A 20011-nucleotide genomic window follows, 5' to 3' on the forward strand; every position below is an offset into this window, starting at 1 on the left:
CTTTACAAACACCCTGGACACTTGCTAACACTCAAAAATTTGATTTAATTGAGCAGTTGTTTTGATTCATGTCAAGGACACGACTAAAAGCTTGCCAGGGCTCATGTGTTGTTCCTTCACTTTCCACTAGCAGTTTCTTGAAGCACATGATGTGGTTTACAGGAGAAAACCACCAATGCACAAAATCTAGAATTAAGCCAAGCAGAAAGAAAGCACAAAGTTCTGTGTTAAAAGAACAACCCTTAACTAGTCCGAACTGTATCCAGCCATCTAGTGGGTAACACAATTGACCCGGGAGAAGTAATTTAACACCAACAGCTAAACGAATTTTGTTGAAAATGGACTTTTGAAGTTCTTGATGGAAGATGAAATAAAGGTTTAGTTAGGTGTGCCTAACATCACAAGAATATTTTTTTGATACTTAAAGAAAATGATTGAAATGAGTGTTCCAGACAGTTTTCACAACATTAAGTTGTGAAAACGTTCAAGCAATTAGGGTCATATAATTAAAGTTTAATGAGAAGTCCGAGTTCACACTTTTCATTATGGGTCCACTACATGAAACAAATATGAAAATATACTTTTGGGTGCTTCTTCCACGCCAACTGAAATATGTTCCAGCGCTTGTGTCTTGCTCTGGAAAAACTTAACTCCTGAAAAGAAGTAACAGTTGTTTATCTACTCCTCTCCCCTTCATCATTTTTATGTACGAAGAACCTCTACCTCCTCCCAACATAAATGGAAGCAAACTAAGTTTAAACATTTAAAAAGATATAAAGGTTTATTAAATGAATCCAGATTTGACAGATATTACATAAATTAAACAGCAATAAAATTTTACTAGGGTTTATGTACAGATCACAGTGATTTTCATTGTGCAATGAGGGCTGACTTTGAACAGTACTTACACATGTGAGCTACAACAAGCAACCAGCAACGTACAACATTAGTCCAAGATAACCTCGCAAGTCTAGCAGTTCAAACTGATTATGCAGTACACATACCACTATCACTACTTAGTACACAACAGAGTATTTATAAAGCAGTCAAGGTTTGCCATAGAAAAGTGCAAAACATTGAAAGTCTGTACACAGTACAGTACAAAAAGGAATCATGCTACAGTCATTGAAAGCTGAAAAATAATTGTATAGCGTAGGAAGCACTGCATTACAACTCTTCTGAATGGCAAGCAGATGGGCTGAGGAACAGCCATATCTTAATTGCTTTCAAAACTGCAAAATCCCTGTTCATCCATTTAAACATAGTTTAGTACCTATATCTGATCGATTAACAATGACTTTCTACAGTGGAAGATCACATTAGTTAAAGCTCAGTAGCACACATATTCATTGATCAAGCTAATTTACAGGAAAATCTACAGCATGTTCTCCATTGAAATCATGAAGCATTTATATCATTTGGTTCCAAGGCAATTGAGTTTACAATGCACATTTATCACTTAAAACCTCAAATTGGGCAATTAAAAATATATATATATATAAAACTTAAAAATAAAGGTTGTTCTTTAATGTTTAACATTCTTGTCCACCAAAGTAGAATACCAAAGGCCTACGGGCTCTTGAATGAAAACAGTCCTTATGCAACAGTCTATATGCAAAAACACATGTTAACAGAAGCAACCATAATAAAACGAACTTCAGAGAATACCATACTTGAATAGGAAATAAAAATCTTTTCTAGCCTGCTTAAAAAAACCCCATAAATCCAGAGTCCTTTGTGCAGTGTGTATCCAGGGCCTTCTGCGTGAGCACTCAAACAGAACTACCCTAGTGGGCCATGAAATCCCAGGAAAGACTTAAAATAAAAGACTCACTTGTGCAAATAAATAAAATGGGCAGGTAATAACAGCTCATTATGTTCAAGACTGTAGAGAAAATACCTGATCCCTTCAAATAATGCTTCAAAAATGTTTTGTTGATTTTTTTTTTTAATTAAGGAATTAAATTAAAAAAATTTGAAAGCAGTTTTGTACCAGAAAGCTTTTTGACGAGGTCAGTAGTTAGGCATATGTACACATGACTCTGGAAACAATGTAAAGTCAATGGGTTAGCAGTATTATTAAGATTGTATTTGTTTCTTTAGTCTCTATCCTAATGAGTGTCAGTGCATCCACTGCCAGCAATGGATAAGATTCATAAAAAGAAAATCCGCTATCTCCTGTTGTTCAAGCATTCAAAACTTCCAACCACCAATGTGGCACATTAGTCAAGTGTAACTTTATTTCCTCAGCTTTGAAGACTTAAACACAGTGCAGTTTTTAAATCTGAAAAAAAATATTTAGCACAGTTGCTCATCGCAGTATGTACACGTTTAAGTAAGAGACTGTTTTTGTAGTACTCAGATTCCATAAAAAATACTGTAAGCTTACACATTAAAAGAAAACCCTGAACTGTGCTTGCTCCCTTTAGAAAAACTGAAGCGCATAAAACACAGCTTGCTTTGTCTGATTGATTTGGAATAACTAATTCCATGCATACAAGTACAGTGGACCAGATTCATTTTTTCAAGTGAATAAGGTACGTTTTACCAGGTTAAATTTATCATTTTCTATGGATTTTCCTGTATTGCATTATACATTACTACACAGTATTTACTGAGTGGCAGCTGGGACCATCAACTTGTGGCGCTTGCATAACATTAAGAAGACTTGGTGATATTCCAGAATTACCGGTTTGAAGTATCCTGGTTTTGTTACAGATTGTGCATTTTTGCAATAAGTTATGCAGCCTCTTAAAGTTAGACTTGCTTTATGAAGAAATAGATCTAACAGCTTAGAAATTTCAAGTTCTCAACCGCACTTCTGTACTGTTTAGAGCTAAACAAAGGAAAATAGAGGTCACTTTTCCACGAGGAGACTCCAGCTGCAGATCCACCATAAAATTATAAACATGGTAATTTAATTAGCGATTATTAGAATGTCTACTTCATAAACATTCAGGATTTAGTTCAGAAGAATGAATCTTTGGCCTATATTGCTCATGGCATTTCATACAAAAAATGCGGAGAGCTGTTTGTGGGAGAAACTGTCTGTATGGTCTGCTTCAACAGTTCTGTGTAGAGCCATCAGTCGTAGCAGTGGTACTCCAGCGAACTGATGTGCTTTCGAAAAAAATATTTTTGGTCTAAATGTCTTAATTTCACTAAACCACAACGTCTGAAATAATGTAATTACTTTTTGAAATCACAGCACTTCAAAATCAATTCCTCTATTTTAACACAAGTGTCACAACATGTAACATGAAAAAAACACTAAAAAAAGGTCCTGACTTGTATACAATTTACCTTCATGTTTATGTGTATTCATATACATAGACACGTACATATGCACATACTGATAATTGGTGCTACTTAAAATGAAGCAGTATTGTAAATACTTCCTAAATACAGTGTACTCAGGCTGCTAGAAAGATGTTAGTACAGGATGAAAAAAGGAGCTCCTTACATCTAAGGTTTGAACTCTGTACATATGGAATTCCTGGCAGCAGAGACTTTAGCACATTTCTGAAAGCAGAAGCAGAAGAATCAGGCTCAAATATATATATTCAGTTTTCCCTTTGATATTCTGAAGTGCCAAGCATTCAACAATAACTATTTCAATAATGAAAACATCTGTTATGGTTCATGCTTTACAGCTAAAGATGAGAGCAAGCTTGAGAGAGAACAACTCCTGTAAGAGCCAGTTAGAGCCCTGTTATCAGTATGCACCAAATTGTATGTTTACAGACAGTCTTCATGTGAGAAATCTCATTTCAGACAGCGTATGATCATTCAATATCTTGGTTTGTAAAGAGACATCATTGTAACAAAACTTCATGTATTAGCCATTAAGATGCATCTTAGTCAACAATAAAACATGCCCTTGTCTTTCTGCTTTCAAGTACTAGGTTGCAAGTGTGAGGCATTGTAAATTTTAGGTACAAATCTTTTTTAAAACTTAATTATTTTTATTTTTTACAAAGAATTATAAAATGTATATAAGATGATGAAAAACTCATTTATCCTTTTAAGATTTTTATTCCTAGAGAACTTCTTGAAAAACATTATTTGAAAAATAAAAATCATAGACTCTGCAAAGTACAAAAATTTACATCTTTGCACAGTTCCTGTGCTTTAGTTGTATTGTATTCATTATATACATATATACTAATTTGTGCTTTTAATTACACAAGTTTAGTATAAACTTATAAAATTAAGTCTATGAGTTAACTATGCAAAAAGGATCTGGGAATTGCAGGAAACTTAACTAAAACATAAGTTAAAAAAAAATCCTAAAATATACCATTTTAGTAAGCCTACTTCAGAGTAGACTATCAATATTACAATTTACTAATGTCAAATGTTTACCGCAAAAAACTATTCTTGCCCGCCTCCAATTCTTTAGGTATTTACTATATATATATATACTAATACACATATCTGAACGCAGTATCATTCTTATCCACAAAGAAAGTCTTCATTTACGTATGAACTCCATTTTTCTTCAGACTTGCTCTTAGCACTTCAATTTCCTTCCAGTTTCTAAGATAAAAAATAATGAAAAAGGAACAGAAAATACAGTGTGGAGCATGTGAATTGAACGACAAGTATCACCCTGTCACAGTTATAAAACAGAATCCAGGGTACAGAATTAATCTGACAACCATATTCCTCTAACTAAAGTCTTCATTCTTCATACAAAAATTGAAGGAAGGGGTTAAAAGGGATTTTAGTAGAAGTAGCATTACTTAATAGTTGCGGTGCATTTAAAGAGAATTGATAGTGCCTATCTATTGTCTAAATTAACTGAAGCAGAGAGTCTTGCATCTCCATACAAAGGGGTCAGTTCCTGATAGGGGGTGGAAGTCGCTTAGAACCGGTTAAGACCGACCCTGCTGTATGGATGGGAGCCAGGAGAGAACTGAGTTTGCGCAGAAACAAAGGTCAACCAGCGAACACCATGATGAAGAGGATGAGCCTTCATCTTGGGACCCCCGATGACCACCACTAGGAGGCACTGCGCAAGTGCAACTGGAAGGAGTATATGGAAATTACTTCTTGGAACTAATTATAATATGGAAATTATTTCTCAGAACTAATTTTGATATGCAATGAGGATAGATGCATATGTATAGGTGTATTGGGAAATCTAATGTATATGTAATATTTGATTGTATAAATTGAAGAGACACGTTGCTGCTCAGTGCGCACGACTTTGGTGGGACTACCCCCCCGTGCTGCCCGGTGCTGAATAAACATACCTACTTTACAATCTTACAGATTGTGGAGTCTGCTTTCCACATGTCAAAATCTTGCAATCAAGAACAATCACATTTCCTTATCTGTCAAATCAATCTCGATATTTGCTTTTAACACACTATTTAAAAGTTTTAAGGACACAAGGACTTAAATATCTGTATGTGAACAACTCTTCGTCACTGCAGAACACCAAAGCCTGTGAGATAAGTTACCCTTGTCATTCTGTAAGTCCACTTTACAGTATTTTATTTGACAGTGTACTTTATACTATCTATTACTGTGATTCATGTTGGGTTTATGAGTTGTAAGGAAGTGATAATCACTGTTATGAATCAGAAGATGTAATTTCTGCCCATGGCTCTCACTCACAGACCTGCAATGTTTTGAAAAGGACTCCTGACATTTGGACATACCTCGTCCAGTGTAGATGTTGCACTCAGAAGTTCTTGAAAATTTCTAGATCTTTAGGGGGTACCGGAGGCATCTGGTTCCAGTCATCTTCAGGATAAGCTTCAAAATTGGAAGTATCCCCATCATTGGATACTTTTGGTACTATGGGAGGCTAGTCAGAACAAGCACAACAAAAATGTTAGTACAGATTCCTCAATGAGCTCCTCTCCATCGCATTAAAGCAGAAATTCTGTAAAAGGCTGATTAAACGCAAAGTATGTATCTCTAAAAGTTCACCTTTTTCACCAATAACGAATGGCATGAGAGAGAGAGAAGCTTGCAGTGACACAGACATGTTCCAATGCTTTCTCTATACTGCAGTTAAACATTGTGGTTAAAAGACACTTATAATACAGACACCTATTTTACTCAGCACACAAGTTTTAGGTGCTTTGCAGACTGAAGGTAACTACTGTGAAGGATTACTACAACTAAGCTTCCAGGCACATGCCATTACAGCATAATCTGCCACTCTTCTTCTGCACTCCTCCCCTCTTCTGCAGCCTGCGAGTAAAAATGAGTGTAAACACATTAGGCTCCTTTCAACTAATAGAGAGTCTTGACAGCAGTGTGGGTAACTGCTTTCTAATTGAAGGAGAAAAGCCTCCTCTTCTCTTCATTGCTTTCAAATAGATTGATTGCTTTTAAGGAGGTTGAAATTACTAACTTGTGTATGCTTCACATTGTGTACTATGCTTTTTCCTAGCCTAGCAATAAATTGAAGCAAGTAAAGAAATGGTTGCACTGTAAAAACTCATTTCATAAGGACGTCTGTAAAAGTATCTTAATTCAAATGGATCTTTCTAAGGAAACCTGAAGGTGCCAAGAAAAATGTGTTTTCTATTTGTTTTCTCAGAGGATCCTTTGGATTTCTAGCATTGCTCATCAGCTTCACAGTACCTGTAATTTTTCCTTGCCTTGTATCTAGCATCAAGATTACTCTGCCCTTCTGGCCACAGGCTAGGAGATACAGCTCCTTTCTGGAACATTTCATTGATCATGGGGGTTAACATATGGCAAACCCCTTTTATTCTCTCAAGGGACATTCACCTCTCTATCCCCTTCTCATTAACAGAGAGCTTAGCTATCATCATGAGTCCAACAGAACACTTCAGGTTGAGAAAACCTTATGGACGATCACCGAACTGGCTAACAAAAGTCCTACCACAGACAGAACTATTAAGTACAGCAAAAAGTTATTTCGCATCTCCTCAAAAAGATAAAGTCTGGCTTCCACTAGCTCTGAGATCTTACCTGATCTTTTAGGCTTCTCAGTTTGAAACAATGCCATCAGCAGCTTTTCAATGGGAAAGAAAGGGTCCCTGAGGGATGGTACTTCTAAACTTCAGCCAAAAGCAAAACCCTACTTCTGCATGTGGCAGTCACAGTATACTGCCCACATACTTAAGCAAGCATGCAGAATCTGCTCTGCTCCAGAGGACCAACTGCTCCACTGTGGGAAATGCCTGGTATCCCCACCTCCCTGAAGGCATTTTGACAGTAAAACCAGTTTTGTGAAGTGACACACAAAAAGAAAAAAATAACAAAAAGAAAGAAAGAAAGGAAAATCCTCTATTTCAGATTAACAAAATTATTTTCTCTCTTTCAGTCGTTACTATTATTTATATAATACTGATATTTAAGATCTTCTCAAGACCATGAACCAATGCTTCATTTGTACAATAAGCCAATTCACACAATGAAGCACTGTAACCATTAATTCAAATTTTCAATCTCTTCATCAGTATGAAATAGAGTGAGATTGTGAAAAATAAGTTTGAAGAATATAGCTGCCTCTAGAAATAATGAAGTAAATTTCTGACTCAATTCACATCCTTGCTCTGAAGTAGAATTAGGCAGCATCTTGTCTTCTAAGACCTTAATGTAACCATGACAAAGACTAAGAAAAAAGTTTTGGATTCATAATAATCTGAATGCCACAGTGACACTCCCTAAAAAAAAAAAAAGCAACACAAAGCATATTTGGACTCCAGAGTTTGATTTGCATCTGTAACATTCAGTTTTTAGCACTATTTGTTATTTATTTGGTAATACAGTAGGTTGTCATAATCTTCAGAGTTCAAATACTTATAAAAAGTTATTATCCAGTTTGTATTCTTTTTGGTTTGTGTGACCAGAAATTACAGTAAATCATCTGAAAAATGTGACTTCATTACAACAGCTCTACATAAATCAACTGGGATAAATCAACCCACACATTTAAAACAATGTAAACTAGTCTTTTCAAAAGGAAAGAGTCACAGCTTTTTATCAGGATGTTGTCTACAAGAATACATCACGAACATTTTCGTATCTTATCTCTTTTTCAAGAACTCAATTTAAGATAGCTAGTCAGAAATTCATGGTAAGAAACTAACGCAAGGAAAAGGAAAACCAAACATTTAATAGGTACTTGACTGATTGCATATTATAACCCATGTTACTGAAAATCACTGCCGTAAGAAATCATACTGTTTAGAACATTGAGGAAGGAAAGCAAGAAGACAGTTATACTTCCAAAGGAGTTTAAAAAGCATTTTGCAGTGTTGATAGCTTTTGGAAACATCTGCCCTCTTATAATACTAGAATCCAGCGCTGTCAAAAAGTATGTCACAATTACATTCATAAATCCTTCTCTCTCACCTTCCCTAGTCCTCCTACTCCCATATGCTTTACATTTTACTAAAGCATTTACCTGACTTGAACTTGGCACAAAAATTTAAAGCCCAGAGTAAAAGACTTCCACAGATATAAGGGCAGGGAAAAAAAGAAAAAGACAATCCCAAACCAACAAACCATCAATTCCCCCCAACACCCCAAACTAAAAAGTACCTATAACAAGTAATTATTAAAAAAAAAAAAAAAAAAAAAAAAATCTTAAAACTGAAAATTAAATGTTGTATTAAGCTAATCAACTTCAGCAAAACAAATCAGGGATTATTTCTAGTCATTTTGTATACAGACAAAAATGCAAGTGGACATTCATATAATTAATTCCGCAGTGTAAAAGGGCAAAATGCATGTTATTATTGATGTGTGCATATACATACATGCTTATACACATATATGAACATACACATGCAACAGGCAACAACATCTCAACAGACCAGCTTAAATGAACAATGATTTCTTGTTGCAATGTCCTATATAGTATTTTGCAGAATATACCTTTAATCTCCTTTGAGGTACAGCGTCCCAATCTATAGACCTGAACCATCGATGTCTCTTCACATCATCTGCTCCGTTCTTTAAGGAAAAAATCAAAATAAATATTTAGTAAGTTATATGTATGCCAAATCATGTATTTCATCATAAGAACTGTGGTATCAAAGCAGACTAATGGTCCATCTAACTTTTCTCTTAATAATCATTAAAAGATTCTACAGGATATATTCATAGTGTTATTTGCCTAGCAGATTCTGAGTTCCAGCAATAAAATTCAAATTTCTCTCTTTTTTTTTAAGCAGCATTCCTCTGACACAAGGGAGATCTGGAATAAGCTTTAAAATAGCCACAAAACCATTAATTGCAGTTCTACTCAATTCTGTTTTCTCCAACATTTCAGAGAATGTCTCTTCTTCAGATACACTTTCTAATTCTTACGCAAAAAAAAAAAACAAACCAAAAAACAAATCCCAAACCCGAAGGCTGATCAGGTCTTAAATAAAAATAATGTCTGGGAAGCACACAGTTCTATGAAATATTACAGACATTTAGTGCCAACAACAAGAGGCTCTCAATACTGTTACACAAGTATATATATAAAACCATTTGTTTTCATTTTAGATATATGGCTGAAGGCATATTTGTCCTGTCATGATTATTGTCTCTGAGCTGACTGTTTTGATTATGTAAAAAAGGAACAAAAATATCATTCCTTCCCCCTCCTCCCCCTGCCCCCCAGGATGAAGCTTGGTTTAAGCACAGACTCATTCTCGAGGCATTAAGCACTGGGGAAAACCAGCTGGTTTTCTCAACCAGCTTGGGTTGATCACAGCACAGTTTTAATGCATAGCACTTAAGCTCATACCACATGCAGCTCCATGGAAGGAAGCATAACACACATTTGTTTTGTTCAGATTTATACGGAGTGGGACTATCCATGCTCATATCCAAAGAGGCAACAAGGAGAGTAATTTATTACCTATTCCCTCAAAAGCACAGGTGATTGAATGCTTCACCAGAAAATGCCCAATGGGATTTAAATCTTTTTAAAACAACTACGATTATGGAAAAAGATCAGACTTAAAATTGATCTACCACCCTCACCCCAATTCCTGCTTCTAAACAGAACTAGTTTTGATTTTAACATTTTAGCCAGCTGTAGGGAAAAACTCCAAAGCAAACCAAAACAACCACAGACAAAAAAAACCCAGCCAAACATATTTCCCAAACCCCATGTTTGAAAAAACCAAGGTTTGCTTTTGTTTTGTTTTCCTTCAAAACTATCAAAAGGTACAAGTTTTCACTGGTCAATAACTTTCTAAATTTTCAGCTTATGAAAGTTTTGTTTTAATCCTCCTGCTGCCCCCCTGAAAAACACTGCAAAGAATTCTGAAGGATAAGAAAAAAATTTATTTCCTACCTTTTCTCATCAGTCTAAATTTGTGCCATGAAAGGCTCTGAAAAGAAACTTAGGACAGCAGGTTCTAGCATCTATACTTACACCAATATGTTCAAGGAACCTGGATGACTGTGCACATTTTACCTTCTTCACCTATGTGCACCCTAAATTGTGCTTTGTGCAAAAAAAGCAAAGCTCTAATTTCCCCTGCCCAGGACAATGGAAACTTTAGCAGTCTCTAAAGAACTAAAAGATTACACAAGCTAATTTAGGTATCTGCAACACTACAAGAACAACAAGAAGTCAATGAATACAGGATTAACAACTTCTGCTGGAAGGGTAAATTAACTTACACTGAGTTTTGTGTGGTGCTTTGGCTAGCCTGTTGAAGTACCTGAATTAGTTCACATACAGCTGACTTCTTACTGCACTACCAATCAAAGCTACCGCACAGCTGCAGAAGCAGATAAGTTTGTAATACAGCTGTCATGTTCTTGGCACTGCAAGTAGTACCACATCAGGACATCTAACAGAATTCACAGGATTGCTTTGTGTTCCTCCTTAACATATCACAGATATAGACGTATTTCTGAGGTAGACTGCAATGCTACCTGAGACACCTGAGCATATTTTTGACTGTCTATTGCCTTCAGAAGTCTCTTCAGAATAGGATGAATAGTTGTTCTTGGTGGAAGACTGTTTGACCATGCTTAATCAACCCCACCAAACTACGAGGACAATGACCAAACATCATGGTACTACAACCACCCTTATATTCTTTAAAATAATTTTTCAGTCTCATATTTGATTAGTTCTCCTTCTGGGATTAAACAACTCCAAAGAAAGAACCGAATCAGCTGGCACCCTGTCCTACAGCACTTAGCACCATGCTGCCAGTCTAATGTAAGTCTTCAGCTTAATCAGTAAAAAGTTTTTTTCTGGGGGTTGGAGGGGTTAGGTGGAAGGTAAACTATTATGAAGGACAGCACTAATCCAAACAGAAGTATGATTTCCAGAAACAGAGAGATAAACTTTGCATTTAGGATTGCACAACTGAAGTAACGTATCAAAACAAAAGCCACAGAAGAGCTGTTTTACATCATTCCTACTGAATTCTTTCAACCCAGTGCTATGTTCTGCGCTACACCTAACAGTTTATACTGACCTTCATATTTCCTAATCGTCTTGTCCTGTCAACCACAAGCAGCTTCTTAATAAGGTCTCTGCAGTAAAGAAAACATGTTCTCTGTTGACCAAAAATAATTTATATTTGACTGTCATACAAATGTTATAGAATATGAGTATACTTCTCTTTGACTAGTTAATATTGTGCATAATTTACCCATTAAATTCTTTCATATTTTAGGACACTTAGAGAATGAATGACAAGAAGAATAACCCATTCTAAAAGGAACTTGCAGAATTCTTTGAAGTTCCTTTTAGACTCTTTCAAGAAAAAAAGAAAAAAAGGAGAAAAACTTTCTCTCTCCCTCCTTCCCTGTCCCCCCCAGGAAGTAGCATCTTTCTTTGTATTTTTGTATTTTGCTGGGCATTCCAAATCTCAAAATGGGTATCAAATCTATTTGGCAGAACACAACTCTAATACATATAAAAAATACAGATAAAGCTGCACCCTCAACTTTATACATTGATATTTCATTTCTGTGATGGCTAAATATTTAGAGAAACCACGTAAGAGTTAGTCATCTGCTTAAAACTAGTAATATCTGTAAGTTTTAATTTCGTTAAAAATGAAAAGCGTTCCCTGAGATTCTAGTTCATTCAAAAGTTCCATATAAAGCTAAATCAACATTTTCAGACACAAATGTAAGTTTAGAGACATAAAGGACTTCTGTTTTAACAGCAAAGAACTTCAAATATTAAGCACTGGAAAACTCCAGCATAAATTATTGTTTCACAGTTTATTGAGTTAGCTTTATTACTTATGAGTTGAGAGAAAGGTCTGGCTTCACATTTCTACAGTTACTTTTTAATCTCAAAGATTATTTTGCTCTTTATTTTTAGAATAGCATTCTGGTCCCATTGCATAAATGATCAATGACAGGAAAGAATAAAAGTTTAGCAATCCTTCTTTCTACAGCCTCAAATAGACCCAAGATGCAATACTGCATGAAACGCTGGGGATCTAGAGAGTATGGCTAATTCCAATTCTAACTTTGCAGGAGGTTTAAAAAAGGCAACAGCTTTATTTACAGAAAAGAGTGCAAACACATTAATGACACACCGGCCTCTCTCCATCCCTAACTGTAACACCTACTAACCCAAAACTAAAACAGTATTCTGTCACCTATCCTTGAAATCACAAAACCTTATGCACACAGAATATGTGAACTGAGAGAGAATGTGCTAGACTGTTTGAAAAACTGTCGTATTTGGCAGGAATATAGTTCTAAAATTCAGCTGAAAAATATTCAATTGCCAGATAGAAGGAGAATAAAAAGTCAAGGTAGAAAGCCATTTTTAAAACTCTCATGATCGCTCCAGCCAATCAATGTTTGGATTAGATTAAATGACATGAATGAGTCTTTTTACAGTCACCTTCGCAGAAATACCTCCTTCCAGTTCTTTGTGGAGAAGACTATTCCTTACGGAGAAGGCTACAAGGACGGCTATAACCTGACTTTAAAACAGAAGTGGGACCGAAAAGAAACCCAGAAACGCAGAACTAGATTCACAGGCTATATGGCCAAAGATAAATCACGGAGTTTCCTCTTCCTATATAACCAGAAAACATTCAATGGATCATTCTTGGCTTTCTTCAGAAAGTCATCTTGGAACACAACAGTTAAGGGATGAGCTTCCTCAGTGACACCGTGTTGTCACTAAAGATGAAGACATTTGCTGCATTCAGTAGAACAAATATCCATTAAATTTAATCAAGTAATAGATAGTTTAGTGCTTCTGTATTACATAGTTTCTAAAGAATATTTTAGAAATGATCACATTAAAATCAATCCAATAGGTATGCTGCTATATGTATTCGGGGAATGAAATTCTACACCAAGGTCTCCCCAGACCAACAATGATTATACTGCTGTAGCACTCATGTTTCTTTTGGTATTTTCCAAAACTGTCTTTGCAAAGAAAAGTTTACAAAAGCCAAAAAAGAAAAATATAAAGAACTAACTTACAAATTCATCAGTGGCCAAAGAAAGAGGTGGAGTGTAATTAATACCTACGTTTTATCAGAAATGAAGCAACACAAAACTCTGCTGACAGTCTTATTTTGGAATTTCTATTTGTTTAATTTATGATGATCATCATCATGGCAGAAGCTGCTCTTCAGCAGAGATCTGAACTAATTATCAAATGTGTCAAGGACTTCATGTATACAGGACTTCAGAAAAACATCTGACCAAATTGCTGGGCAGCTAACAAAAGGGACACGGTAAAGAGCAACGTGAAGAGATGCCAGCTCAGCCCAGAAGGAACAGCACCTTTATTTAAGACGCACAGCAGTTATACAGCACTTTAACAGACAGTGAACATCATGCAGCAGGAGGGAAAACAAAAGCAGTACAAATTCAAAAGGTACAAAGCGTGGGTGCATGAAAGGGGGTAGGCAAGTAGAAAAATGTCAACCAGTAAGTTTATGTAGTACATCTAGGTAGAATAGTTTTCTCACAGTTCAAAACGGAAAAAAGCTAAAGTTCAATTATTATAAACACTGTATAGCACTAATACTTCAGACATAGCCCGGATGTGACAGGACCCAAGACAGTCTTAATCCTTCTGAGAAACCGACTGATAGGAAGAAGAGAGAGAAAGCAAATGGGATATAAAGTAAGGTAAGAAGCAGATTGTCTTCTTAGGACAGAACAATCTTGGTGCTCGCTTTAAGCTAAAGGTGCAGAGATGTCAAAGATTGCCCAGTTCTGCATCCTGTGGTTTAAAAAAAAGGAAGAGGGGTTGATGGAACAAGAGATACATTATGCTAACAACTCACTGCAGAGAGCAGATGAAGCTACGCAAATGAATGAGATCACCCAAAATCAAGGTGTCAAAGAAGGAAAGCCCAAGCTAGAATCCCATGAGATCCCTTCAAGGTAGGAGTGTAATGGGAATGAGCTGCCAAGCACACATTGAAAAAACATCTGGATAAGAAAAGCTGGGACAGACATGTAGCAACAACTGTGTTGATTAATGTATCCTACAATTCATCGACAGTCACATCTAGACTGAAGGGCAAAGCCTGTATACACATGCTTACTACCATAACAAGCAAACTTCACAGCATCAGGTGTCTGGATAGGAGAGCTCAGTGTTGATCTGTGAATGCTGAACACAAACAGAAGCTAACAGCATCTCTACTTTTAAATGCTTTCACCGTGTTAGACAGGTTAATTCAAGCTGTTTCTGGTCACACTCCCATAATTCAGTGCACATAATACTATGTGAGATACTCAGTTTTCTTTCTAAGACAGACCGTGTTACGAAGACCAGAGAAGGAGACTACACTAAACTGGAAACAGCATCAAGATAGTAAGGAAAAACTCTGTTAAAGAACAGATACAAACATGAGACACTGATAAGCCTAAGGTGATGCAGACACGCTTGATTAAGTGCACCTGATGACTCAACAGAGGCTTAAAAAAATCCTCCCCAAATGATTATTTTTGCAAGAAAATTTATGGAAGTTCAGGGAAAGTTGGACAGATTTCATTAGATTTGCCATAAAACATTTTATCTATTTCCCTAGTGGTGACAGTAAGCAAGTGCCATCTCTAAGGTCACTTCTTCAAAACACCTGGAGTGATTAACCTGGGAATGTAAGAATAACTTCCTGTCCTCACTCACTCAATCACCTCTGCTTCCGAGGACAAACTTCATGTTTAAAATTGCACTCACTCTGTTCTAATGTTTACTAACAGCTATTTCAATTACAGAATTTTTAAACAAGGAAAAAAGCATTTCATCTGCAATATACCTGTAATGACTGCAAAATACTACAAATGAAACCCACACATGCATATAGGAGACTGCATATTGAACAGGGGCCCTGCTACCAGAAGTGGAAGTCAATTTTACACTGGAATTTCTGAAGTACCAGAAAATTCATTCAAGTAGTTATGTTGAGAGTTGTTTAACTGGTACATAAGCGTACAAAGGAACACTGTAGTGTTCACTTCCTACTCTCCCAATTTTTACTCATATTAAATTGTCTCCTCATATTTCTCCTCTTTTCTTCCTTCCATGCACCAACCTGGTACCAATGGCCTTTGTACAAGGTGGAAAAGCATTTAATGTTCAAAAATATGCAATAAAGTAAGAGAGGAAGATACTATCCTACAACTGTATCTCCAGCCTGAAGTCTACCAAACACATAATTTTACTTGGACTGTTAACAGTAAGCATAATCTATATATTTTCCAACATGGTGTTTTAGAAAAACAGAATCTAGTGTCTGCTCTTCTATGAAGACCCTTTACAAACAGTGCTCAGGAGGTGTTTAGAATATAAAAGACAGTGTTGGGAGTCATTGACTTACTTTACATATAAATCCAAATGCCTCGGGAAATCTATTTTGCCAGCAAGAATCTTCTGATATATACCAAATGGATTGTCATCAAAAAATGGAGGAAACCTATTTTAATACAGCAAATTTTTAGAGGTTAGAAAAAGGATTTCTAAAAATCTTATAAACAGTATTACGTTATAGTTATTCCCCAGAGAAATCACTGATTATATAGTTCTTTTTGATAGGGCATCATCAATCAAATACTAACTTGAAGAATAACTTAAGTTAAAGCTGCAATTGCAAATCAGAAAACACTTTTGTACACACCACGTTGAATACAGAACTAAAAGTGAGTATTACAAAAGATTTTTGTTACAGTAATACAGTAAAAAATATCAATTATGAAACAAATTTTCAGTGTTCAAGTAAAAAATGCTTTGGCTTTATCTATAAAACCCAAGAGTACATTTTCCAAAACAGCATTACCGTTTTTGGTCTTGTCCTGTAACTGCAGGCATACCCTTATCACTAGTTTTTATCTGAAGTGTCAAAGGACCCTGATACTAATAGATTGTCCAGTTCAGTTATTTATTGATATACATCTTGAATTCAAGTATATGTTTTGTTAGAGAAGGTTTGAAAGAGACAGGCTGTTCAGAACCTGAAATTCTCTCAAAGTGCAGCTGTCTTTGTGTTGGACAGATAAAGTACTTATCTCATAATCTTCCCAAGATGATCACTAAATCAGGATGCAACTAAAATTCTACTCTATTTCCTAAAAAGTTCTTCATGAAGTTATGAGTTAACAGAGACTACTTCTTGTCTTGCAGCTTCAGAAAGAATTTAGATAGTTCTCTGTTGTTCTTCCTTTACTAGTATAATACATACTCTGATTACTGCAAGAGGCTCAGAGTATGGATGCATCAGTACAGTCAGCACAAGCAGCTCAGCCCAAGTGTCAACAGGTTTTCAGAGTGGCAGTCACCTTTCTAGAAGTTACCACAGGAAACCTTTTAGGGGAATGGAATAACTAACTATTCATTCACTAATCTCAGTCCTACTGTGACTTCCGTAACAGGAGCAAAACATCCATCTTACTATGCTTCTGTCTCAAAACTCCTACAGAATAGAAAAAAAGGGATATTGAGTATCAACGATACTAATAACATCCAACCACTATTACAGTCCAATGCTTAAAACATTTTCAGATCTCCCTAACACTTTACAATTACTTTCTAAGAGAAATTAACTGCGTGAGTATATGCACAAATACAGTGCTGGTGGCTTTGGAAACCACTGATAGCACAAACAAGGGTGAAAACAATGTTACTCCATTTCACATTCTTTCCTTAATCTTGTATTACTCAAACTACCTTACTCCTCAAGTACTATACATTATTTCGACTACATAAGTGTCTTCAGAAGTACTAATTTCTTCATGATTCAGCTCATGGTCAAGTGGATTAGCATTTTCTTTGAAATACTCTAAAATTCAGCCACAGACAAACCAAATTCCATCAGAATAGTTAAATAAAACTGTCTGTATGCATAAGGTTGAAAAAGTAATATTTTCAAACACAGAAAAGCAGGACAAAACTATCTGGTTAAGGAACAATTGAAAAAAATTTGTTGATATTGTTCAGAAAGTCAGAGTAGTTTCACTATGAAAAACTGAATAGTCTCATCTAGAAAGAAACTCGATAATGTAAGAATCTAAGGAAAAAATAATTGTGTTTTTTATGAATTCTTGCTGTGACACTAAAGAACAAGGAAAACGTGATAGACATTTAACATGCATAAAATTTTCCCACACCAGAGACACTGTCATATAAAGTTCCTTTTTCAGTCAGGCAACATTATGTACTTCACATTCTCCAAAGCAAGTTGACAAACAATATACCCAATTTCCAATTTTGTATTTGATATTACATATTAACATCTATAAATGCATAAAGTATTTAGAATGAGACTCTGTAACTATGTATTACAAAGGTGCCAGCTGCGGTAAGCAGACTCATATGAAATGCAGGGGTTTTTCCTCCATCTTCAAACACTCTATACACTACTGAGGTGCGAAATCAAGAAGAATAAGAAGCATGTATTTTTTTTTACATATTTACATATGTTTAAATTGCTCTTTGCTTTCCCACTTTGAAATCCAAAATTACTAAGTCTAGAATTCTTGACAGAAATTTAAATCACACTTGGCTATACAATAATTTCATGGCAACACTCCTTAAAGTGCATTTGAACTGTATGCAAAATGAGAACAGCTTTGAAAGTTTACATAGCTTTCTTACAGACAAACCAAATAACTTGACTTTGATGCCACTTGCAAACGTCAATCGGCAACACAGCACAGATTTTAGACAAGACAATGTAAGCATTTTGCTGGAAGCTACCTAATAAATCAACAAAAACACCCTTGAGTTTCAGACTGTCTTCACACCTTAACACAAACAGCTGCCTTTTCTCCACCAACTGAAGAGAAACTTAAAAAAACAAACCCAACTCTGTATACTGGATAACAGGTGCAAACCATTCCTTCTGCTAACTGATGCATAACAATGGTACCGACATTAGTCTCAAAGATAACATAGTTTTAGCACTGAAAAACAGAAGTTGTAAAACCTCCAGGGAAACCACACAGGTCTGAGAATATGAAACCGTAGACAGGAACCATTAGCTACCTAAAACGCTAGACCAGCACATCACATATGACCACCAAAGCAAAACCGAAAAACACAAAGGCTTCATTACATGAGAAAATTCAGTTAGCTACATGTCTGATGACAGTACAACTATGACCTAACATATGTAACTTTAAATAATAAGTGTATATAGATTGTAACAGAATACCTTTACTCAAAATAAATAGATCTTTCAACTCCTCCTACTGACAGTATATTTAGCTTGTTCAGATTAACTTGATGAACTTGATATTGCTTCTCTGTTCTGTAAGGATTTCTTCTCACCCTTGCGTCTCCCTGTTCTTTCCCCTTCCTATATTTTACTATCTTAAACCTAAATGGGACCTTGCCTTAAATCCAGTACGCGCAGAACTAGAATTCCACGGGCCTCTCGAGATTAAGTTAGAGAAATAAGACACTGCAGAACAGGAAAGTGTGGTTTTGTTTGTTTGTTTTTAGAGAGACCATTTCCTTACACAGTCATCTAGCAATTCTTTTCAATTGCTTTTGGGGTTCAGAGAGAGCAACTTCAGGAAATAACTACCAAATGTCTTAACTTACTTGCAGATAACAGGTTAGCCTTGAAGTCAGGTTTTGTTCACCTCTCATTTTCATATTTCTTAAATTTTTGAATTTCAAGGGATAAAGTTACCTAGGACTGTTTTTACATTAATAGCTTTGATAGCAAATATCAAGCCACATCTTGAGTTGGTGAGGAAATTTAAAACACCACTGTCAACAACAGTGAAAAGCTGATAAAATGCTAAAAGCATACGCCCTATGTGACAACCTGCCCTCTTAAAGAAAACACACACAAGCCACAGTCCCTACTCCCCTCAACCCTCTAAACCCAGAATCTCAAAAATCGTAAGCGAGTCCCTAGCCCAGCTTTGCACAGGGACTCCACCCAAACACTGAAAGATAAAAAGAAGCATCCATTATGAAGAGCACGCTACACAAATACTGTAGTAAAAACCGTTACAAAATTATTTCCAGCAGCCAGCTGCTCTGTCAGTCAGCCCATACAAGATCTCAGTAGCCTTTTAGAAATGTGTAAGTTGTTTCTACTAGTTCAGAGTCTCTATAGCCAAAGTGTTTATATTAAGCTTGGGCGAATCCAGGTCTCATCACTTATGCCAGATAGTGTCAGGACAGAAAAGATCCTACCGAAACACCACTGCAGCTGCTCCTTTTTTTTTTTTTATTTTCATGAAGAATATATACTGGTCATGCTTCAACAGAATATATAGCAGTCATACTTCAGTGCCCTGGAGTCTTGAGGTCTCACCAACTCCAGAGATGAGACCTTGCTTGACTATCATCTGTAGTTGGTAAGTTAACTTTGGAAACCATGTTTTTATTACTGCTGTAGTACAGAGAATCCTATCAACATCTCTTTAAGGGACAGAAAGGAAAAATGCCTAATATCCACTTACACTGAGACCACACAGATCGAACAGAGCACGGTCCCACCAAAACCCATGGCAGGAATGTAAATTACTCAGACTACAGCTGGGAGACTGCAGCACCTGCGCTCATGTTACAGCACCAGACACTTGATCTATGCCCTTC

At 36.0% G+C, this 20011-nt stretch overlaps 1 protein-coding gene across 1 annotated transcript in view; it reads right to left on the bottom strand.

Annotated features, from left to right (window-relative positions):
* Positions 1-799: 799 nt before the first annotated feature.
* Positions 800-20011, bottom strand: part of PRKX (protein kinase cAMP-dependent X-linked catalytic subunit) — a 62320-nt gene continuing 43108 nt past the window's right edge. The window contains exons 5-9 of the mRNA XM_075427926.1: positions 15780-15875; positions 11436-11493; positions 8875-8952; positions 5670-5818; positions 800-4539 (exon numbers count right to left, since the gene is read on the bottom strand). Coding sequence (XP_075284041.1) covers positions 5693-5818; positions 8875-8952; positions 11436-11493; positions 15780-15875 — 358 coding nt within the window. The 3' untranslated portion in view covers positions 800-4539; positions 5670-5692. The remainder of the gene's footprint in view (positions 4540-5669; positions 5819-8874; positions 8953-11435; positions 11494-15779; positions 15876-20011) is intronic.

This window comes from Opisthocomus hoazin, chromosome 1 (genome assembly GCF_030867145.1).
Source record: "Opisthocomus hoazin isolate bOpiHoa1 chromosome 1, bOpiHoa1.hap1, whole genome shotgun sequence".
Classification (NCBI taxonomy): Eukaryota; Metazoa; Chordata; class Aves; order Opisthocomiformes; family Opisthocomidae; genus Opisthocomus; species Opisthocomus hoazin.